This window comes from Etheostoma cragini, chromosome 14 (assembly GCF_013103735.1).
Source record: "Etheostoma cragini isolate CJK2018 chromosome 14, CSU_Ecrag_1.0, whole genome shotgun sequence".
Lineage (NCBI taxonomy): Eukaryota > Metazoa > Chordata > Actinopteri > Perciformes > Percidae > Etheostoma > Etheostoma cragini.
In genome coordinates, this window is record NC_048420.1 from 12576633 (window position 1) to 12599990 (window position 23358).

A 23358-nucleotide genomic window follows, 5' to 3' on the forward strand; every position below is an offset into this window, starting at 1 on the left:
CTCACTGCCACGTACAGACATTCCTGCCTGGATCTGCCCCCCCCCCCCCCACGCCCATCTAAAGGCCTGAACCCCACCAACACAACAAAGTCCACATATGGATTTAACATCATTTATGGGCACACTTTACGAGTTCTGCTCATTGGTACAATTTGATTGCTATTCAGAGTATCCAGATACTCTGATTTAAATGGGGGGGGGGGGGGGGGGGGGGATGTGTCTATAGCTGTCTGGAGACCCCTACGTTACCACGTTGACACATAGGAGGCTGCACTGCGCAAGAGCAATACGTGGTGCCCCAAATTATCCCATTCAATCCCGAAGCGCGTCAAGTCAGCTAGAAAGAAGCAGTGTGAACAGGAAATATATTTTGAAATTTCAAAATAAGAGATTTATTTGGCTAGCCAAGCTTTGTTTGTATTCGTTTACGTCTCACACCAAGATTGTATTGTATATATACAGCCGTTTTAATTTTAGCTTCACATACAAAACACGTTACTGAGGTCATCAGTCGACGTTTTATCTTTAAAGCTTAACCGGAAGTTGTGTCATTTTATCTGGCTTGACACGTGATCATCCCTGCAATGGGACCGGGGGGCAGGACTTCTGTCCAAATCGGAGTAGAGGAAACCAAAGTACCGGGGAACAGGGAGGCAGCATATACTCCTACGGGCAGAACCCACAGTTATCTCCCTCTTCTGAGAATTAGTCGGCAGAGAAAATGATCCAGTGCGTGCAGGCGATGCTTTATTTGGCGGTTCTGGTGGCGTTCGGCGCGTGCAGTGCTCCTCCTGTACCGTTAGACGACATATTGATTGAGAAAACTTTCGTGCCAGAGCAATGTGTGCGCGCAGTCAAAGTAGGGGATTATGTCAGGTATCACTACAACGGCATGTTTCCTGACGGCAAGAAGTTCGACTCAAGGTGAGTAGGCTATCAGGCAAAAGAATGCACGCTTTCACTTTGGGAGTCTCGTCGTGGGGAGCACATCAGTGCTCGGTGCGAACAGCCGTGCGCGATGCGTAAATGTGCGCGTGTGAGTGGTCCGCCCCTGTGAGCCACGCAGGCAAGCTGAATGAGCTCTGGATCCATGTATGCTTAATCCAAGGGCTTCAAAATCTTTTCATACACACCGGGATACCATTAAAGGCCGCATTTTGATCAGCTGGAGTAGTTTTGCTACTAGATTAATATTAGCCTGCTTAATCCTACTGGATTCATTGAAACCTGAGGATTACGTCCTTATTCTTAATGTTGAACCTCCAAAGGTCCCTGGACTCCACTTTGGGAACCACCGAGCGGGTCAACAGTAATAACCGTGTACCATGCAAAGTGGTCAACTACCCAGGGCCTTAAGAACCATGAGGGCCCCAAAAGCAAAACATTAGTTGGTTTGGTTTTTGGTCATTTAATTAATTGCACATTTGTTAAAGAATATAAACTACCAAAGTAGCCAGGCCCTGCGGTATTACCTAATTTTGTGGGCCTGTGTGGTAGAAGGGTCTTGTGCTCGTGTACAGTATACCTAATTAAAGTCACCCTTTACACATTTCAATCTGGCTGTATGTATCTGTATGACATATGTAAATGCATCACTGGGTGTAAAGATGGTGACAGCCTGAATAACTTAAATCCGGGCTCAAAATGACAGTAAAAAACAAAAGCCTAATTTAACAAGACAATATAATAAGATCCTGGTGCATTTACTCCTTTTTGAGTCCCTTTGGGTGAATCTGAACACTGGCCGGCGGGACATCTTGTTTTACTTGAGTGAGTTTTTTTTTTCTGAATGATTTGTCAAAGCTTGCTTGAGAGATTAAATTGTCCCTCCCAAACAAATAGTAATGGTAATGGAAAAACTTTTAGCCAGGACCGACAGTGAACTGGCTTTGATTAAGGGTATGCATTTTAGTTGCACCAAGGCATATAATTAATAAAATGCAGTCATATATATGTACAGTATAAGTAATAGGTTATGTGTGTGTGCTTCAGTTACGACCGTGGTAGCACCTACAACGTGTTTGTTGGCAAGAAGCAGCTGATCGCAGGGATGGACAAAGCTCTGGTGGGGATGTGTGTCAACGAGAGAAGCCTGATCAAGATCCCACCTCACCTAGCATATGGCAAACAGGGATACGGTGAGTGTTCAACTTCCTGTCTTAATTGCACATCCCTGTCCTGGCTGATTGTTCCAAATCAGTCAGGGCAGAATATATTATTCTCCATCAAGTTTTAAGAACATGCCAGTGTTTATTCCTCTGGAGAGTTATTATAAATACACAGATGAGTGAGCACACGGCTGGCGCTGCTAACCATAACAATGAGAGAATTTGGTCAGGGGGCAAAGAATGACAGTCTGTGCAGGAAGTACCATATTGTGTTGTACTAGAGTCAGGCGAAGTAGAAAGGAAGTGGGCTGCTCCCAAGCGTCCATGTTGAATGATGTCACAGGGACATCACAAACCAGGAACTGGTCACAAGCTGCTTTGGATCAACATAGTAACTGCAATGCAGAAGCTGGAGCATCAGCAGCAGGCGGATACATCTTTTAGCTGTTGATTTGTATATGAACGTAAATAAATCTGGGCCACTGTGCACCATAGAGAGTGTTTGTGTCAGATGTGTTGAAATATTTGCTTATGATTGTAGTGATGAGAAAAAAATTGCAGAGGCCTTCTTTACATGTAAATACCAGTGTGTCAGTGTATGCATTTGTGTGTGTGTGTGTGTGCATCAAATAGAGAATGGAAGAGAGAGGGGGCATGTGTGGACAGGTAAAAGCTGAGCCTGTGTCCTGTATCAGAGGGAACATCAGAGAGAGAGAGAAGACAATTGAGAGGGGACATTTTGTAAGAAGTAGAGAGAGATTTAAATCAGAAAGGGGCCTGCCAGCTCAGTAGTAGTAGTAAATATTGAATGGCTGCCTCCCACACAGTCCTTGCACCCCTCCTCCACCTCATCATCCTATTCCCACCTCCTTAACTTCACCATCTTCTCCGTATCTATAGGTACGCTTTTTGAGCTCAAAAGCTAGTGTCATGCTAATGTTTGCAGACAGAGCTGGTTGAGATGTTGCACTCACCAATGTAAAAATGTTAGTGAGTGGACCTACTGATCAGTCACCAAGGCTATACCTGTAGCTAGAACTGAGGACACAACAGTCATGTCCTATTTCTGGAAATCTGAGGGGTTTAGTGACATGAGGAGTTTACTTTGTACAATTACTCACCTGTTGCCCGGGCTGCATCCAACAAGTCTTTTCATAACTGATTCATTCGCAGATTCTATTTTTATGACTGATTGGTTAATTAAACTCATCAGAAAACCATGTGAAATGCACATCTCAATTTTCTAGAACCCAAGTTAATCTTAGCTATGTCTTGGTTTATCTCACCAACAGTCCAAACCCAAAAGCTGTTCAGTTTACCGTAATGTTAAGACCAGGAAAGCAGATTTTCACATTTGATAAATTAAAACCATCAAATTATTTAGTTAATTGAGCTAATGTTTTTGTTTTTTTTAAATAGATGGGCAGTTTTTCAAGAGCATGGTTTTCATGTTAATTTAAAATTGAACTTAATATACAGTGCATATGGAATGTATTCACAGCGCTACACTTTTTCCACATTTCGTTATGTTACAGCCTTATTCCAAAATGGATTCAATTACATTTTTTGTTTCTCTAAATTCTACACACAATCCCCCATAATGACAACATTTTAAAATTTTGCAAATTCATAAAAAAGAGAGAAAAAGAACAGAAATATAATATGTACATAAGCATTCACAGCCTTTGCTCAATACTTTGTTGTGGCACTTTTGACAGCAGTAACAGCCTCAAGTCTTTTGGAATATGCAGCCACAAGCTTGGCACACCTATCATTGGCCAGTTTTGTACTTAGGGTCGTTGTCCTGTTGAAAGAAGAACCGTCAGCCAAGTTTGAGGTCAAGAGCACTCTAGAGCAGGTTTTCTTCCAGGATGTTTCTGTGCATTGTTACATTCATCTTTCCCTCAATCCTGACTAGTCTCCCAGTTTCTCCCACTGAAAAACATCCCCACAGAATGATGCTGCCACCACCATGCTTCACTTTAGGGATGGTATTGGCTAGATGATAAGCGGTGCCTGGTTTCCTCCAAACACACCGCTTGGCATTCACGCCAAAGAGTCCGATCTTTTTCTCATCATACCAGAGAATTTAGTTTCTCATGGTCTGAGAGCCTTACAGGTGCCTTTTGGCAAACTTCAGGCAGGCTGCCATGTGCCTTTTACTAAAGAGTAGCTTCCATCTGGCCACTCTAGCATACAGGCCTGATCGGTGGAGTTCTGCAGCCAATGGTTGTCCTTCTGGAAGGTTTTCCTCCCTTCACAGAGGAACCCTGGAGCTCTGTCAGAGCGACCTTTGGGTTATTGGTCACCTCCTTAACTCAAGTCCTTCAAATCCGATCACTCAGTTTAAAAGGATGGCCAGCTCTAGGAAGAGTCCTATTGGTTCCAAACTTCTTCCATTTACGAATGAAGGAGGCCACTGTGCTTACTGGGATCTGTAAAGCAGCTGAAATATTTCTGTACCCTTCCCGAGATCAGTGCCTTGAGACAATTCTGTCTCGAACGTTCTCTGAATATTTACTGATCGTAGGACCTGCAAACCCATCCTGAGAAAACACCCACTGATTTAAATTTGTATTTGTAATGCAGCAGTTTAATAAAAGTCTTCACAAGCATGTTAACTCTAAAGCATTACTTCTCTTTTCCCTAGTAGATTTTCATTTCTGGCTCAATTTTACTCTACTCTTATCCTCTTCAGGTGACATCATCCCTCCTGACTCTATCCTCCATTTTGACGTCCTGCTGCTCGATGTGTGGAACCCGGAGGACGGCGTCCAGAGCAACACCTACCACATGCCTTCCACGTGCTCCAGAAAGGTGGAGGTGTCGGACTACGTTCGCTACCACTACAATGGCACCCTGCTGGACGGGACGCTCTTTGATTCCAGGTTTGTTCTGTAAAACAATCTTTCCTTCACACAAAAATGTACACACACACACACATATATAAATGTATTCATTTATGTGTTTGTGTGACCGGTCTCCTCCATCTTTCTCTTTAGCCACACCCGTTTGCGTACCTATGACACGTACGTTGGGATTGGGTGGCTGATCGCCGGTATGGATCAAGGCCTTCTGGGAATGTGTGTTGGAGAGAAACGCATCATCACTATGCCACCATCACTTGGATATGGAGAGAATGGAGACGGTGAGAATTCACAATTTCTTTACTATTTATTTCCTTGAGCCCGCTTACATTCCTTTGAGTGACCTTTGAAAATACCTGCTGTGGAGGTCAACAGGTGCTGTAGTTGCACACTTGGAGCACAAGGGGGCAGCACATCCCACACATGCAGTTAAACTACACATCATATCTTGTTTAACAGCTCAGTTCAATCATTAGTAGTAAGAAAACTATCTATATAGCTGATCTACTGCAAGAATTTAAGGAATTATAATTGTATAGCCTTAGCCTATCTCATCTTGTCTTTGTACTGTATTTTATTTTCTTGATGTTTATATTTCAATCCACTCTTTACATTTTTTATATTTGTATATACTTTTATATTTATATGTCAATTCTTTTTTTTTCTCTCTCTTAAGATACTATATATTCACTGTATAGTAAGGATTTTTTGTGTATTTACTTATTTTTTTATGCTGTCTATGATTTAACTTTGTACTGATGCCAAAGTGTTCAATTAATGTTCTGTAAAATTTAAAGATTATAATTTAAAAAAAAGTAATCACAAAAAAAAACAGCTCAGTTCTTTTCCCAAAACACAGCGCTGTTCAATGACTTTTTTTACATCGTCTTACCTTTGAAAATTTGACGAGTATAACTTTCATGACTAATTTAGTTACATGGTTGAAATAAAGGAATAGTTTACCATTAGGGGAAATACGCCTATTCCCTTTCTGGTGTAAAGCTGTGGTAATGTGTGTGACACTTAACATTTGAACATTACATGAACAGATAATCACTTTCCCTTACAATAACTTAAGTATTCCTTTAATTGACAGTTTTTTAAATTTACTTTCAAAATACTTTTTTATTCTTCATACATGTTTTTATAAATATTTTCAAATAATCAAAACTGTTGTTTATTCTCTCCCTCATACATTTAATAGACTTCTAAATAAGGCCCCTCTAATGCCAGATATTTGTAACAATAAATACTGTCATGTCATCAATTTTTCATTGTCTGTGTAACTAAAAGTTAATTTTTAACATTGGGAATAATAGTTTATACTCACTGCTTACTTGTTTAGGGTTATGGATTGATCCTGGTCATTGCTAGAAGTAGAATGAGGAAGAATATTCCTGTAGCTCCCATACCTGCCTCCCTACTTGTCTTCAACCTTTCTTCTTCTTCTCTCTCCAGGTAGCGACATCCCAGGACAGGCGTCTCTGGTGTTTGATGTCGTACTTTTAGACCTCCACAACCCCAGAGATGGGATCACAGTGACCAATCAGATTGTGCCTGAGTCCTGCACGAGGAAAATTGCTGCTGGAGACTTTGTACGCTACCACTACAATGGCAGCCTTCTTGACGGAACCTTTTTTGATTCCAGGTTTGTGTCAGTGTTTATTCATCATGTTAACCACACAGAATGACTCATAGTACACCTTATTAGAAATAGAAATAGTCTGTCCTCAAGTGGCCTCAAGTTGGCAGCATCTCTCTGTGCACTGAAGACGCATTGAGAGATGAATCGAAACTTAAAAACCACGAGTGGAAATTTCCTGTTTGATTTACATAAAACTGCCTGCATCCTCTAAATAGTTTTGTCGTCTTTTTTTGTGCGGCTACTTGCAACAGAGGATTAGGTCAACCTGTGGTAACCCCTTTATTTTAAATACACAGAAACAGTATGTGCTGTACAATTTATTCAAGTAAGGATTCTAAACTGGAATATACAGATCCTTTCCAAAACATGCAGAAAACAAATATCATTATTGTTTTATTTTTTTTTATTCCTGGTTATAGATTTAGAAAATCTCAGTGAGGTTGACAGAACATATCAGACGTATTGTTCACTTTTTGAAGAATTTAGCTCAAAAGAACTGCTATGATAATTTACTCAGTACGTCAGCATTACAGCCTTTGCAGCCTTGTGGGTTTGGCCTTGACGCCTCTCTTGTTATCCTTAAGAAATTCTTTCACACACTTAGTACAGATGTCAATGACTTCTGCCACACACATTTTCTATCTCTGCATGCATATACTTATGCCAGGAATTTGAAAATCTTCATATTTTACAATGCCAACACACTGTATGTTTACATCAACAAAAAAAACACAACTGCATCCTCTAAAACAAACTGCATCTTGCAACTCAAGCACAGTGGTTGTGGGGGTAAAATTTTCTCTGAACCAGCTTCCTGCAACATAATCATTGTGTGTCCTATACTGTAGGGACCTCTTTCAGGTGTTATTCGGTTCTTCTCTTCTGTGCACTGCCTAAAACACCTTCATATGTGATTTTATGACAGCTTGCTATGTACTTGAAGTAAAAAAAACATGTGATGGGGACATCTGTGGGGGACGTGTGACAGTACTTTTGTTATATTTTCTGTTCCACAGCTACTCTCGTAATCGTACCTATGACACCTATGTGGGTCAGGGCTACGTGATTGCCGGCATGGACGAGGGTTTGATTGGAGTCTGTGTCGGAGAGAAGCGCACCATCACCATCCCCCCACATCTCGGCTACGGAGAGGAGGGCACAGGTGTGTGTGTGTGTGTGTGTGTGATGCTTGAATACCATTGTTTCTCACCATTATTACTCCCTTGTCTGTGGCTTTTAATATTAGAATCTATATATTTTTTTCACCATGTCTCTTTTAGGCTCTAAGATCCCTGGTTCAGCTGTGCTGGTGTTTGACATTCACATCATCGACTTCCACAACCCATCAGATAAAACTGAGATCACTGTCACTCACAAGCCAGAAGAGTGTGATAAGCAAACCAAGAAGGGAGACTTTGTCAAATATCACTATAACGCCTCTCTGATGGATGGCACATCCATCGACTCTACGTGAGTAAACTTTCGTGAGACACTTCTGCAAAACACGTGAGAGGGTTTCAATAGGGTTTCAAGTGCTAAGAGGAAGTTCTTCCTCATATGCCCTTCACTCTGCTGTTCGTCTTTTAGTGTTAACGGCACATTTCCTTTCCTCTGCACTCTTTGTAAAAACTAATTATTAGTGCACCGTACTGCCCTGTCTGCACATAGGTTGTTTAGAAATTGCAGGAGCTTACAGACAGCACAAAATCCTCATCATAGAAATTAAAACAAATAAAAAAAAACACTTAATATCATAAATAAGAAGAAGATAAGCTATCTTTCAAGAATGCTTTGAAGGCTTCCTTCCTTTAAGATTGTCCTTGACTCCAGTAAAAAACTATTTTAGTTCCTGGATTCAAACCAGGCTTTGGCTTGCCTCACCCACTGAAACACTTGATAAAATGCAAGAAAATATTTAACTCTTAAATTCCCACACAGCAAAGGAAAAAGTAAAAAACAAGTGTTAAAGGATATATATTTGTATATATATTTTAATGACTAAAATTACAGTAATTTTGTGTGTTTCAGTTTTATTCTGACTCTATTTGTTTCAGGTATAATTATGCAAAGACATACAACATTGTCCTGGGAGCCAACCAGGTAGTCCCAGGGATGGAGGACGGACTGATGGACATGTGTTTGGGAGAGAAAAGGCACCTTGTTATTCCCCCTCACCTGGGCTATGGGGAGAGAGGAGTCAGTAAGTCACACACAACCACACATGCAGTAAAAACAGAGAATATACACTACCGGTCAGAAGTTTGGGGTCAATTAAAAATTCCATTCCACTCCATTATAGACAGAATACCAGGTGATCTGGGTGGGTGGCTGATCTTTAATGCAGTTTCTACATTGCCCATTATCAGCAACCATTCATCCAATGTTCCAAAGGCTCATTATGTTTACTAATCTGATAGCATTTTTAAAAAACTAACTGAGAAAACATTGGAGAACCTTTTTGCAATTATGTAAGCACATAATGTAATCTGAATTTTTTCTGCCCTGGTTAAAAAAAAACAAGGCAACTGATCTGAGCTGGTATTCTGTCTATAATGGAGTCTAATGGAAATTTCTAAGTGACCAGTACTTTTGACCAGTAGTGTACATGATGACTTACACAGAAGAAACTCTTGACCGATGAGATTTAGGATGAAGCATTACAGTTTAACCACACTGTAGTGCCATCCCAGCTCATTTCCAAGAGGCATATATCTCAAGCTGAACACATGTCAACTTTTGGTTATGTAAAGATATTAATGCCGCCGTAACATATGTGTCACATACACACAGGCTTATCTAAATCTTGTTGTTTTGCTAGTTCAGTCTATCTCTCTTTGGGGGATAGGCTAAGGTGTGTGTGTGTATGTGTGTGTGCATGCATGCAATTATGAGACAGGCCAGCTGTTACCCTTTTTCCCAGTCTTTACGCTAAGCTAAGTGGAATCCCTCTTCTCATCTAACTCTTAGCAAGAAAGCAAATAAGCATGTTTCCCAAATGACAAATTATTCCTGTAACAAACAACCCGTCACGCATTAGGTGCTTCCAGAAATCCTTTACAAACTCTTGGATTCAAATCTGCATTTGGATTTGCACCACTCAATCCTTGGCCCAAATTCCATTGGAATCTGAAAACAAAATATTGAGAAATTATATGTGGTAGGAAAAAAATACAGAACATATTGACGTTGTCAGGATACACTGACATTGTGTGCAGACAGATAAGATACATCATGCAATCCTATTTTCTAAAAATCTGAACTATCCCTTAATATTTCTGATGAATAGTTAAAGAACAAACAGCAGGGGTGTTAGTAGTGACTTTCAACTGCTGGTCACCGGAATTCACTTATCTCTTATTCAATACAGACTGGCTGGTAACTGTGTGTGTGTTTGTTTGCGTGTGTAGCTGATGAAGTTCCAGGGAGTGCTGTGCTGGTGTTTGATATTGAGCTGGTAGAGATGGAAGAAGGACTTCCTGAAGGCTACATGTTTATCTGGAACGACGAAGTGTCACCCGACCTCTTCACTGAGATGGACGCAGACCAGAACAAGCAGGTGGAACCCTCTGAGGTATGTGATAACCTGCTGTTTCTGTATTATTTGTAACATCTGAGACATTTTCCTTTAAGCCACAGTCTGTGCATCCTCAATTTACTCTCTCTTCCCCCCCCTCATTTGTTTAAACAGTTTACTGACTACATCATGCGGCAGGTGAACGAGGGTAAAGGACGCCTGGCTCCCGGATTCGATCCCTATCGCATCATTGACAACATGTTCTCCAATCAGGACCGGGATGGAGACGGAAAGATCACAGAGGCAGAGTTCAAACTTAAAGCAGATGAAGCCCCTCATGACGAGCTATGACGGGACTGAGTGTAGAGATCAGATCAGGGTGAAGGTTGGGGGGTCAGACAGCGGGGTTAAAAAACACATGTGGGTGGTAGACTAGATAAAGACTGGGTTCTATTTGTAAAGTCAGTGAGCGTGAAGTGAGAAATGAGCTGAGAGATTTAGTTTTTTTACTTTGAAGATAAAGATGATGTTCAAGGGGCATCTGGTCTGTTGGGAATGAGATCATTTTGAGAGATTAATATTACAAAGAAAACTCCTCATATGAGGTCTCATCTTATGAGGAGTGATGATGACAGAGAATTTCTTTTGTTTACCTTCTCTCCCATTGATATCCGGGTGGAGATCAGGAAATGATGATCTGAGACTTCAAAGATGACGAGTCCAAAGAGTTCAGATCATTTGCAGCTTCATTCAAACAGTGAACAAACTTTCACGACACAGTGAGCCACCTCTGTACACACGGATGTCTATACAAGAGTGACCCTTTGAACATCAGAATAACTGCGTTCTTTTTTTATAGTCTTCTTGTCCTGCACCGGTCAGTTGATCTATTTCTGTGAGACAGGGTTACCTTTGAAACCCCTTTTTATTTGTGAGACACTTCTACTAGTTTTACACATTCTGATCTATTCCTGCAACATGTGTCCACTTAATGCTGACCCTGGCCTGAAAGCTCCCTGAGAATAGTTAAATAAGTATTCCTTACATGCATAAAGACCAACTTATCATCCGTCAAGTTGGGTTGTTTTATGTGACTTTTATTTTGAAGGGTACAAAAGCACTCGTGTGTGTGAAAGAACAAACTGAGGCCTTACTTCACCATCTGTATGTTCAGCACTCCTTCGTTACTTTTTTTATTGTTAAGTTTTTGTGGTTATGCGTGTTGTTTTTTTTCACTGGGTATCGGCTTGTTTCTGAAATATCTGACGGTCTATCAGGAGCAAGAAGTTGGTCATCACTCACTGTAAAATACTGTGATGGACGGAAGTTACATTTCTGAGTGTTTCTGAGTGTTAAAACTCATTTAATCATAAAAGAATAAGTGATCATTTTAAGTGAATAAAATTGTATTTACATATTTTGTAGCTGACACTTTTACTGTTTACCTTTTAAATGTCAGGATGCCTTCTTTGTTTTCTGGAGTTGAAATCATCCAAAATAAGGCTGACAGATTCAAAATCTTAAAACAGTGTTGAAGCTCTCTGGTCTTTCAATAATTTGGGGTGAACTTGTGTCATTGCTTTTTTGTTTGCATCACCAGCAATTTAAGAGAGTGTGTGTGTTTGTGTGTGTGTCTGAGAGAGAAGTGTGTGTGAATGTTGAACTTTTTTATCCAGGAGAATAATGAGGCTAGATGATGACAATGCCAACACTAAGTTTAACTTTATTAAATTACCTGACCTAAATATATGCCTAGATTGTGTCTGTCTTTTTGTCCCTTGGATTTGTATGGCTGTGTGTGTGTGTGTGTGTGTGTCTCTCTATGTTTGCTTTAGCCACTTTTTTACCATTGATTTACAATTGCACTCTGAAAGGAAGATTGAAGTTGAAATTGATTAGGCGACAAGGAGATTCTCCGTTTAGATTTATTCACACGTGTGGACAGAGTCACATTCACCACAGTACGACCACAGAATCTGCGGAGATTTAAAAATGCTTTTTTTGGGCTGATTGCGCGAGCAGAATGGTGATGTCTATATGTGTGGCGTAAGTTTAGAAATTCCCTTAAAATGGCCTAATATTTGAGATCCCTTAGGCTCTGTGCCAGATAGAATATCAGTATATGTGTTTATGTATAGTTTTTGGCTGTTTTGGACACCTAGAATTGAGTCAGCCTAAAGTACAGTAATTATAGAGGTATAAAAGGTATATAGAATATCTCAAAGGTTAATATGGAATGATTAAAATCATACAAAATACAAAACAACACAAACATATTAAATTTGACTATTACAACTCAACATACAAAAAACCCTATCAGGAGTCTTGCAATTACTTTTTTTAACTTTACTTTTATTGCATCAACCTCACTGCACTGATTTAGCATTGCCCTCCAATAACATTGTCAAACAGACTCTCAATGGACAGTTAAAAAAAGGGTCAAGATCTAGCTGTGGCTGTGACCTTGCTTTAACCATCTAAACCCTTTCTCTTCATTTTTTCAATATTTGGTGATATTCCGGAAACTGTTCACTTTTTGCTATTAGTTGCACAACCCTACATGTAAAACACTCATTATTTGTCTGATATGTTTTCAGTCTAGATGCCCAGGATAAAAAAAGTGCTGGATTGAGCTTCAGACTATATTTTGATAATGAATCACATGGACTTCATTGACTTATGTACCTCTTAAAGTACTCTTGTTCCTTGTGGTTCTCTTTCTCTCTTCCCTCTTTAATGTCTTTTATCCCAGTTCTCTTTGAGTGAATGTCACTATTGTGTGCACCCTGGAGTTCATTTAGCTCAGTTATGGAGTTTGATTACTTTTGTTCTACAAAGCAGTAATTGCAGATTAACCTTTTTTATCAATGTGTTCAATGAACCCAATTGTCTTTAACTGTCTATGGAACGGACAACCTAGCCAACATTAAAATGGTGACAGTGGGATGATTCATTTTCATATGAAGGATACTAAACTTTGTGAACATAATGTGTCAATAACAATTTAACGGCAGGAACAGCATGTAGCCTACAATATAACGTAAATCAATTATTCACGATATATCTGAATATTATAATGAAATGGACAATGATGGTTCCAGAAGCAAACTGCTCCAAAAGAGCAATGATGGTGAAAGAAGAGATGAGATTGTCTTCATGGAAGTCCTCCATGCAACTTAACCACACAACAGCTGAAAGTGTGGCTGAGTGGCTCACTGTCACAAGGAATGTTTAAAAATGCCACCATTAACAACGCACAGCCACATGACAAACGACAACAGCTGAAACTGTTCCTGAGTGGATCATAAACGGCTCTAGCAATGAAGAGGACTGTCACAAGGTGTGTTTAAAATTGTAACTCAACTTTTTTAAAGAAAAGTTCTTTTACACCATTTTCTGTCTTGTCCTGTCAAACTAACACCCCCCTCATTGGCCTGCAGCTTGACGTGGTGAGTGGGCTTTAAACTGAACGGCCATGCAGGCTCAACAAAGCAATATAAAACTCATTACTTTACCATGCTTACCTTACCTTCCTTTCCTTTAAAGATATAGCTGATAAAAAATATACAGTTGTTGAATTCCTGGAGGGAGCTATGGCTGCTGTTCCCAGCACTTGGGTTGAGAGGTTAAAAAAAAAGGGTATTTTTAATGTTAACGCCTAGATAAGAATTATGTTTTTTTCTGCAATACATGTTTAATTTTGTTTTATTTTACAGGGAATATTTTCGTACTGGACCAACACGGAAGTCAAGAGAAAGGTGCCAGACAAAGAGAGGAAAGAGAGGAAGTGGAGGAAATTCCCTCTTAAAAAAATATGACTTAGGACACGTTAAAAAACATATATGAAAAAAAAATAACAACTAAATGGTTGACATCAGGCATGTGTTAAGGCTCAAGAATCGCAAACCTGGTTATTTGGAGGCAAAACACATTGTACTTAACATAGTACTCAACTTCCTGAACGATTTCCCCCATGTAGTCCCATAAGATTCATACAGCAGGGTGGCTGGGAAGGCCACTTTCACTTCACTTTCATGTCAAACATCAAACGTGAGGCTGAATTAAGCAAAAATGAAGAAAAAAAACCCCACCAAAAGGCCAACTGGCTACAATACTGAGTCCTCCGACAGTAAGTTTCCATTGCTCTCCACTGTTGGAGCTAAATCCTGCTCCATTCTCAGGGTTCAGTCAATTAGTAGTCAAAATCTCACATGTTGATGTGTGAATCCTTTTTATTACATAGGATATCCTGAGACAAAGTTACCTGGATCAAGCTACCACAGCTCTCCCCTTCCTTTGTCTGGCTCTTTGGCTCTTGGATCCCTAGTCTCATCCACAAAGGGTGGGGTCTCCAGATCACAGTGATGTGATGTGTTTGTGACTTATTTGTTATCTTTCAGTTGGAATGTGACTGAAAGTTTATGACCCTCAGTTCAGGACTTGCAAAGCAAAACATCAGTTGGGCCATAAAGAGGCTGTAAAAGTGGGACTGGAACCAGATTCAGTAAGCATCCCTAACAGTCAATTCTGCTTCTAACACATTTAGGAGAGCTGGATTCTGACGGAATGTACCAGAACATCTTATGTTATAGAACAGAGTATTGCAAAACAACTTAATGCAACAAACAACAGATTATATACCTATAACAAGAAACTTAATGCATGACCCACATGTCTTCATTTATGTTGAAATAATGCTTTTGCCTTTTAGTTTAAATGTATAATGCAAATCACACACAATGTTTAAGCACATATAACATTTTAAATTCTAACACCACATAGAACATCTCCTTCAAAGATCACTTCACTAAGATATAAAACATTGACCCTCTACATTAATACATTACCAAAAGGGACGGTGCTAATTTGAACTCTCATGACAGAACCTAGTTCAAATCTATAAGTTGTTAGATACTGCACAATACAAAGCATTGGACAATTAACATACCCGCCAATCTCTGGGAAAACGTTGACAGGTATTCTGTTCTGTATTCTGTGCAGGTAAAAATAGTTCTCATACCTTTTAAGTAAAAGTAAGCTTACCACAGTGCAGATTATACTGTTTAAAGTCCTACAATAAAAACCTGTAAGTGAAGTACTTTTTTTTGGTAAAAGTACAAAAGTATTAGCATTAAAACATACATAAAGTACCAAAAGTAGCCTACTGAGTGTGCAGAGAGCCTCAGAATGTTTATTTTCATCACTTTAATGCAGCTGTAAGGTAGAATATTTTTATTATTTACATACAGCAGAGTGGCTTGGGATTTTTTTTTTTACCCTGGGGATCAATAATAATCTGAAGTAAAAATAAAAATACAATTCTTTTGAAATGTGGTTCGGTAGAAGAAGCATGACATGATACTCTAGTAGAGTAAAAGTATTTGGCTTGGCTAATTTCCCTAGCTACATGTTTGTGTCCAGGCAGCATGCAGCATGTCTACTGCACGAGGACCCTGTGATGATCTGAGAGGAGGGAGGAGTCTCTCCATGGCCTCTCTCATTACCACCGTCCTACTCACATTACATTTCATTTGAGCACAAAAATGGACGCAGGGCACCCGGGAGAAGAAATAGAAGAACTGGTACTTTTCTCGGGTTAATTTTTACTCGGACTCAAGCTCGTGTTCGACGGCTACACATCGAAGTAGGCTAGTTTATCTTTTTCTCTATTGCCAGATTTACCCTTAACTTCCTGTCGGGGGAGAAGTTTTGCTAACAGCGGCTGTGACTTTGGATCATGGAGCAAACCAGCTTCGGCTGTCAGGTACGTGCTCAGGACTTCAACCGCGCATCAGACTTGTTGTGGAGAAATCGGATATATGGATGGATAGTTTCAGGATTATGTGATATTGAGACACCATGGAGTATGGGAGGGGTCATAGCTGCTTATGATAATGGTAAGAAGTCCAATGCATTTAAGTGTTGAGAACTTCACACCTGCGGGGAAGAATCTGTAATATTCAACAAGTATATCAAAAAGTAGGCTATTTCATTAGTCAACTTAACGTTCCAAAATTAGCTCCTCATACCTGCAATAAACTCCAAGAAACCTGTATATCCGCTGCTACTCTCAGTTCTTTTAAATCAAGGCTGAAGACCTTTTTTTTTAAGCTGCCTTTCTTTAAATGAATGCACATTTCTTTAAATTTCTTATGCTTCACTGTAACTTTTATTCTTGTGTTTTATGTGTCCTAATGTTTCTACTTTGTTTTAAACTGTCTATTCATGTGTTTTATCGGTTTTTACTGCTTATGATTTTTAACTTTTTATACTTGTGTTTTATCTGTTTAACTGACTTTATGTAAAGCACTTTGAATTGCCCTATTGCTGAAATGTGCTATACAAATAAAGCTGCCTTGCCTTGCCTAGTTAGCTAGCATGCTAACGTTAAGTTGCATGGGAAGTTCGCAAACATAGCTGTAGGAGTCAAATCTTTCGATGGACGATCAGCAGGCGTCTTAGTTGCAACAACATTGAGCTAGCAAAGCAGTTTTGTGCATAAATATGTGCGTTAGTAGTATCAATTTGGGAAATCCCACGTTCTCCACAAAGCTAACGTTAGCGTAAGTTGGCTGGCTGACTATAACGAGGAGTGTTTAGAAATCGTTGTTTATTTTACCTGAGACCGTTGTGACGTGATTAATCGCAACACACGCTAGAGTAGGGTTTCTCAAATGGGGGCACGTGTACCCCTAGGGGTACTTTGGAGTACTGCGGGTGGTACATGAGATTTCTTTAAACATGCATAATTTCCTGAAAATTATACTATAATAGTGAATTCATTAGGTCGTGGAAGACCAACAAAGAAGTATCAATTAAATGTTTTTCAGTTACAAAGTCAGTCAGACATAGGAGGTTCAGCGCTGTGAAGTTCCTCTTTATAGTTATTTCTACCAAAGAATACTGCGCTGGTCAAGGGGTACTTGGCTCAGAGAGTGTTTCACAGAGGGTTCACATTATTAAAAAAAGTTTAAACATTGCACTAGACTCTAGTGCAAGGGTTCTCAAACTTTTTTTAATAATAATTAAATTACACCCTCTAGTGACTAGAGGGTGTAATTTAACATCACATTTATTGGTTACGAACCCCAGCGCAGTAAAGCTCCGTGGTCCTATCCGCATCACTCTCGTGCCAATAATGTGCCTTTTGTCCGAATGTTCTTGCTTGCAGTTAGTTGCCTACTGGAAATATGTCACATAAAATTTGATGAAAGTTGGGTTGTCCTAGTAGTAACAAAAAATACAAAGTGCAATCACGTGATGACTGATTAACAGTAATGTAAATGCTAAATTCCCTCTGTTGATACTACAACAACACAAAAGGCGGTTTTCCACTGCGTGGTATCTACTCGACACGCCTCGACTCTACTCGCCTTTTTGGGTTTTCCATTACAAAAACAAGTCCCTGGGAGCTGCTACCAGGTACTTTTTTTAGTACTACCTCAGTCGAGGTTCCAAGCGAGCTGAGGCGAGCCCAAAAGGTGACGTGAAAACTTGCAAACTGCTGGTTGGTCGGATCACTGCGTTGTTAGCAGACAAGAGTGCGGAGTGTGTGTCCAGAACAAATGGACATTTAAAAAACAAATCCAGCCAGACACCGACAGATTATCTACTCTCTGCACTATTCTCACATATCAACTGTTCAATATTAATGGCTGTTAGGGGCTTTATGTCGTTTCCAATATTGCACACTGTTACTTTAAAAAAACAAGACAAGTTATCAAAGAAAAGTTTTTATTTAGCTTTTCAAGTAGCGCATCAAACCCTCCCGGACATCCCGGTCTTCTTCCTCTGCACCCTGTGACAGTGCCCCCCCCCCCCGGCTCTGCCGTCCCAGATGCATCCCAGTCGTTGTCATAAATCTCTCCATGACTCTCATAAAGATTATACGAAGCCCAGCAGGTCACAACCGGAGATCTCACCGGTCGGACGTCGCCCACCAGGCGGTCTGCGGCGGCGGTTTTGCAGAGCGTGAATGCTCTGAAACACAAACAGCACACATGTTGGTGTGTAATCATGGTTGCTAAAGTTTATGTACTTTATATAACGCTAGCGAATAGCGTTAGTAAATACTGACCGGGGCCCCTAACACATGCTAATGTTAGCTAACGTTACCAGGAAACTTAACTTACCCTTTTGTGTCGGCGAAACAACAGTCATGTCAACGGCTGAACTCCGTCGGTATTCCCAAACTCCTGTTTTTTTAAGCGGTGATTTTTGTTGCTTCCTTCAGCTTCTTTTGAAACAAAACTTTTCTTCTGGCTGTAGCGAGTAGCCGACGTGCTGTTGTGAGTCGCGTTGAAAATGACATCATCACGCGTAGCTATGGTGACCAGCCACGCTGAGACGTTACTCATTTTGCAATGGAAAACGAACGTAGAAAGAGTCGAGTCGAGTAGAGGCGAGTCAAGGCGTGTCGAGGCAAGCTGTTACCAGCAGTGGAAAAACGCCAAAAGTACAGGCTCTCAACCTTGCAGTTTTGCGCATATCATGAAAGACTCGATCTCTCCATTTCTTGGCACTAAACTACCCAAAAAGTGCCAAATTGGATGCTTTATTTTCAATTTTTTTCCTGAGGCGTTTTTTCCTGTACCTCGTTAAATGTGACAAATAAATTTGATTGTTTGGGCATTTAATTAGATGTTCACTGACATGTTGTTTGAACTTTTGAACAAAATGGATGCAACTCTGTGTTCAGATGTGGTAATGTTCCAACACAGCTATGTTCTTTTGTCGCGGTATGCGTGGTATATTTTAGCTTTTGAATAGAGGTAGGGTAGAACAAACTGTCAGGCCAGAGTGAGGGAGAAAGACTGTGTCACGGCAAAATAAAAGTCCAGGTCATTAGAACTGCCTTCCGCCTTACTTTTGCTCTCCCCATGTTGTGATGTATAGTGCCGTTTGGGCTGCATATGTTTCAACCCGAGTCTGAGAGACTAATAACTGAGCCCGACTCCACAGGGAATCTGGTTTTCAATGTTTTAATCAGACCTGAGCATGATGCGGTTAATGTAAAGCGACGCACTGAATTTGTGTTGCAATATTATTTTTACCTGACATAGCCTTACCCTGACCTGATGGGTTGTGTTCATGCGTTCATGTAGATAGGTCTGGCAGTGCAAGACTGTGTTGTCACTTTGGCTAAATAACGAGCCCCAGCACTGAACAAAATGCTGCCCAACCGAGACAGTACGTCAACCCTTTTTATTTACATTTACACTCTATTTTACCCTAAAAAGAACTTTAAAGCACCATGTCAAGTAACATTTGTATACATTTGTTTGTACCCAACCCGGGTAGCAACACTAGGGTTTCACTGGACCTTGAGTTTCCTAAACAAAATAATAATAAATAAATAAAAGTATAAGACTATTGGTTATAAAGGTGGAGGTTTCCTGTTGTGCAGTACCAAAACGACAAACATTGATCCATTTTAATAAGACTGGAAGAACATTTGTTTACATAAGCCAAGATTTGTTGGTAGTTACCCACAAATATCCCTCATTCTGTTTCACAATGCTGATGCACTTTTTTTTTGTCTTCTAGGTCTGCCTCACCAAATACAGCAAGGTGCGTGATTTGAAGAGTCATGTGCACTCAAGCCTACATCAACAGGTGAGCACTTAACCTGGTTATTCTCAGTATTGTCTGGACACAATTAGTACAATGTGTAGTATAGTTGTCTGGGTGTGGGTGTGGGGTGGGAAGAAATATTCCCGCACCAAATTAAACACAAGGGTTTTGACGAGGAAGCAAGTTTCCAATTTTCTTAAAGAGACAGGCACTAAAACGAAGCATTTCAGACAGGGTTAATACAGATACATTCAGACAGTATGAGAAAAGACAGTATGTTTTTTTTCTTCTTAACATAACAGCATGTAAACATGTTCTAGTAGAAACCCCAAAACACATGTAGACCTTAAAATGAGCATACTATGGGACCTTTAACTGCATTTCTTTGGCCTGTTAAACAAATGTAGAACATGCCAACTCTGTTGTGGCAATCAGAAAACCTGATGCTGTTTAGTGTTGGTGAGATGATGGTACCGAAATACTCAACACAATATCTGTATTTGTCCCTAATTGCTGAGAATACTTATTTTGTATTGCCTGCAAGCAAGAGTCATTGCATAAGCATGTGGGAAAGACTAGATAAGTGAGCACTTAACATTACATTTTATAGTGTGAAACAAACAAGTCACAAATGTCACCACCTTCTGCCATGCTCCATCCTTTTTGCTTATCTAGTGGGCAAGTTTAGCTTTTTTTGTTTTCTACCTTATCAGGCATTCTTCCACTTCCTTCGGGGGGTTACACTTCCGCTGGCACCTTGCGCTTTTACATATTGGCCAAGATTGTCATGTGGTGTTTTGTAGAATAGGACACATAGGAAAATTACTTCTCCAGGCTTTAGATCAATTCTTCTGTCTGTAGATCTGTCTCATGAACAGCATTATAAGTAAGCTGGCTAACTGTTTAGTTAAAGCTGGAAGTCATTGGAGAGAAAGACCAGTCCTGTGTTTGACTCAGTTAGTGTAGTTGTTGTGTATTATAAGGCAGTCTCCATATTTATTTTGCTAGATTTGCCTTAGATATAATTAACCCCTCTGCTTGTTTCCGCTCTCCTTTACCAACAGAAAATGGCAGAAGTCTTCCAGAAAGGTAATTCATATTTCTGTTTGTGTCCTGCATGAGGAAACAGGTTACGCAAAATTATTCCCATTCAATTAATTTTAATTTTGTACCCTTCCTATTTCTTTTTAGACATGTTCGAGGGTCAGGGTAAGCCTGCTTCATTTCTTTTCTCCTCGTGTTTGTTTGGCAAAGGATTCAGATTAGATAAAATGATATCAAACCTCAACCCTGTTTAGCATCACCTGTTGATCACTGGAATGTGCAAGGCGTCACCTCCATGGGTGTCCTAGTGCACAAAACGTGTGTCGTAAAGTTACTAAAATGAATCTTCTTCTTTATTCTCTTACTTGTTTACTTCTTAGATATGTACAGGGGTCACGGTAATCATGTGTCTTAGTGCTTGTAAACAAACATTCAGTGTGAATTCTTTTTTGTAATTGTTGTAAATATTTCTTTACATTAATATTTTCCTTGCTACCGGCCTTCTTCTTCCTTGCCTTTGTTAACACATTGCTGCATTGTTTTGCACATTACCCCAAACGATGGGTTCTAGCAAAATTATAGAAAAAGAAAAATGGTAATGAATCTCATATTGAATCATTTATCTCACCTTGTTTTTTTTCGAAATATCGTGATGTAGCATTATAGGATTGACTAGCGATATATTGATTATTGCAGAATTGCTATATCATGATATTATTGGTATTGGGAGCCATGTATCGTTTCTTGCTCCTAACGGTGGCTACCTCCACTTCTTGTATATAGTGTATAACTTAGGTTGTTGAAAGCGTTCATATAGTTTTAGCCTATTATTTAGACTGAAAAGGTTAAAACACAACGTTCAAAAATTAACAAATTGGAATGTCACATGGCCAATGTACATCACTGGACCCATTTCTTTAAAGTTAAGATTGAAGTAACGTTTGCTGTCCTGAGTAGCTCAAGTGTAATCATCTTTTCTTCCATTGTTATGTACACTCCACAGGCTTCTTTCCTTACCTTATTATGATCCATCCACGTGCCAGGCGTGACATCAAACAACCCATCCTAGGTTAGTAAAGTGTATTTGAGTTTGTTGGTAGTTTACCCTTTCTTCTCATGCATCGCAACAAGAGATCAACCACTCCTTTACTGTTGCAGAGTTAGAATGATTGACAGCAATGTGAGAAATAGGGCAATATTTTGCACTTGATTGAGATGTCAGTAATTTCTGTTCAATTTTAGTCTAACTGAATCTTTGCTTCCATATTATCATACTTATATTGTATACTCTTTTTAAAACCAGTCTTTTATTTAGTATTGTATAAGAATACAGTATTGTGTAAGTTATTATCATAGCTGAATGGGGGGAAAAGGACACATTATTCTCTGTGCTTGTCTTTATGACTTGTAAATATTCGTCTTACTATTATTAGTTGGTGGCTCAAAATGTGTATAATTTGTAGCTTAAAGCAATATATCAGGCATCAGAAGGACATGGAGCTATGTGATTGTTCTCATTAAAACAAATGTAAACCTGTGACACAATGTAAATAATGGCTGAAGATTGAAAGGTTGTACATTAAGTTTGCATGCTTTCAAAGATAGACTTTCTCTAAATGAATAAAGCTGAATCTGTTATCTGTGATGTCTCCTCGATCCATTTCCAAATATTAAAGATATAAAAGATGAATTATGTTTGATTATATGCTTTGAAATGTGCTTTCTTCCAGGCTTGTCGCTGATGACTCTGTGTTTCAGTCCGGAGACAGACCAGTCTTTTTACCTGTGCCATGTCTGTGAGGAAAAGAGGCCACCAGACAAGATTATACACCACCTCTCTTCTATTGACCATTTCAGAAACTACTTTGTAAGTGCTGAACATCATAAAAAGGAACCGATGCGTAACATTTGGAACCGCATTTTAATTAGTATTTTAATTTATTTTAGAACTACACAAACCCCAACGTGCTGAATTTCGGCTGGATACCCAGCATGGATTCAAGAATCTTTCTAAGGTCTGAGGTCATAAAGGAAGTGAAAGAAAGGGGTCAAGGACAACTACAGGTTTGTACCTGGAGGTCTGGAATCATAATTTTGAATGAATATTTAAAACATAAAAACTGCTTTATTTAATAATTTTATATCAACAAAGGATCACATAACTACTTGTATGTGAAAGGGGTCGCTGCCTGGAAGGCAACGTTGGCGGCAAAAAACACCAAGCATGAATAAACACCCAACTCTGCGGTTCCTCTCGGCTCTATGGAACTTCATATTTTCTTTAAGCTCATTGTTTTGGTTTTCCAGCCCACAATCTGAGTTCAGTCAGTTTTTTTCAGTCTTCCTCTAATATTGTTATTTTGGACTTTAAAAGGCATCATTTCTGCTATGTAAAGGGGCTGTGTTGCAGTATTTGTATTGGTAGGATGAAAGCCTGTTTTTCTAATTTGATCTCTGCAGTTGTTGGATTTACCCAAAGATCTGTTGAATAGGCTTGAAAGAAGTACCTACGCTGAAGGTAGGAGATTCTAAGATTTCCCAATGCAATATTTGTTTGAGACTTTTATTAAATTGTATGTTTCGATGAAAATGATCTGATCCTACTTT

The 23358-nt window shown here is 39.5% G+C and overlaps 2 protein-coding genes across 3 annotated transcripts in view; both read left to right on the forward strand.

The window, feature by feature from the left end:
* Positions 1 to 591: 591 nt before the first annotated feature.
* Positions 592 to 11883, forward strand: fkbp9 (FKBP prolyl isomerase 9). The gene is made up of 10 exons (XM_034892029.1): positions 592 to 924; positions 1993 to 2138; positions 4807 to 4996; positions 5111 to 5256; positions 6434 to 6623; positions 7637 to 7782; positions 7901 to 8090; positions 8675 to 8820; positions 10028 to 10191; positions 10309 to 11883. The coding sequence occupies exons 1-10, from the start codon at positions 722 to 724 to the stop codon at positions 10483 to 10485; spliced, it is 1698 nt and encodes a 565-aa protein (XP_034747920.1). The 5' UTR covers positions 592 to 721; the 3' UTR covers positions 10486 to 11883.
* Positions 11884 to 15652: 3769 nt separating this feature from the next.
* The window catches only part of LOC117956555, a 31897-nt gene continuing 24191 nt past the window's right edge, over positions 15653 to 23358 (forward strand). For both annotated transcript variants that reach the window (XM_034891656.1, XM_034891658.1), the window contains exons 1-8: positions 15653 to 15898; positions 19681 to 19749; positions 20772 to 20796; positions 20899 to 20916; positions 21755 to 21820; positions 22482 to 22618; positions 22699 to 22815; positions 23212 to 23269. In XM_034891656.1, the coding sequence (XP_034747547.1) occupies positions 15872 to 15898; positions 19681 to 19749; positions 20772 to 20796; positions 20899 to 20916; positions 21755 to 21820; positions 22482 to 22618; positions 22699 to 22815; positions 23212 to 23269 (517 nt within the window). In that variant the 5' untranslated portion in view covers positions 15653 to 15871. The remainder of the gene's footprint in view (positions 15899 to 19680; positions 19750 to 20771; positions 20797 to 20898; positions 20917 to 21754; positions 21821 to 22481; positions 22619 to 22698; positions 22816 to 23211; positions 23270 to 23358) is intronic.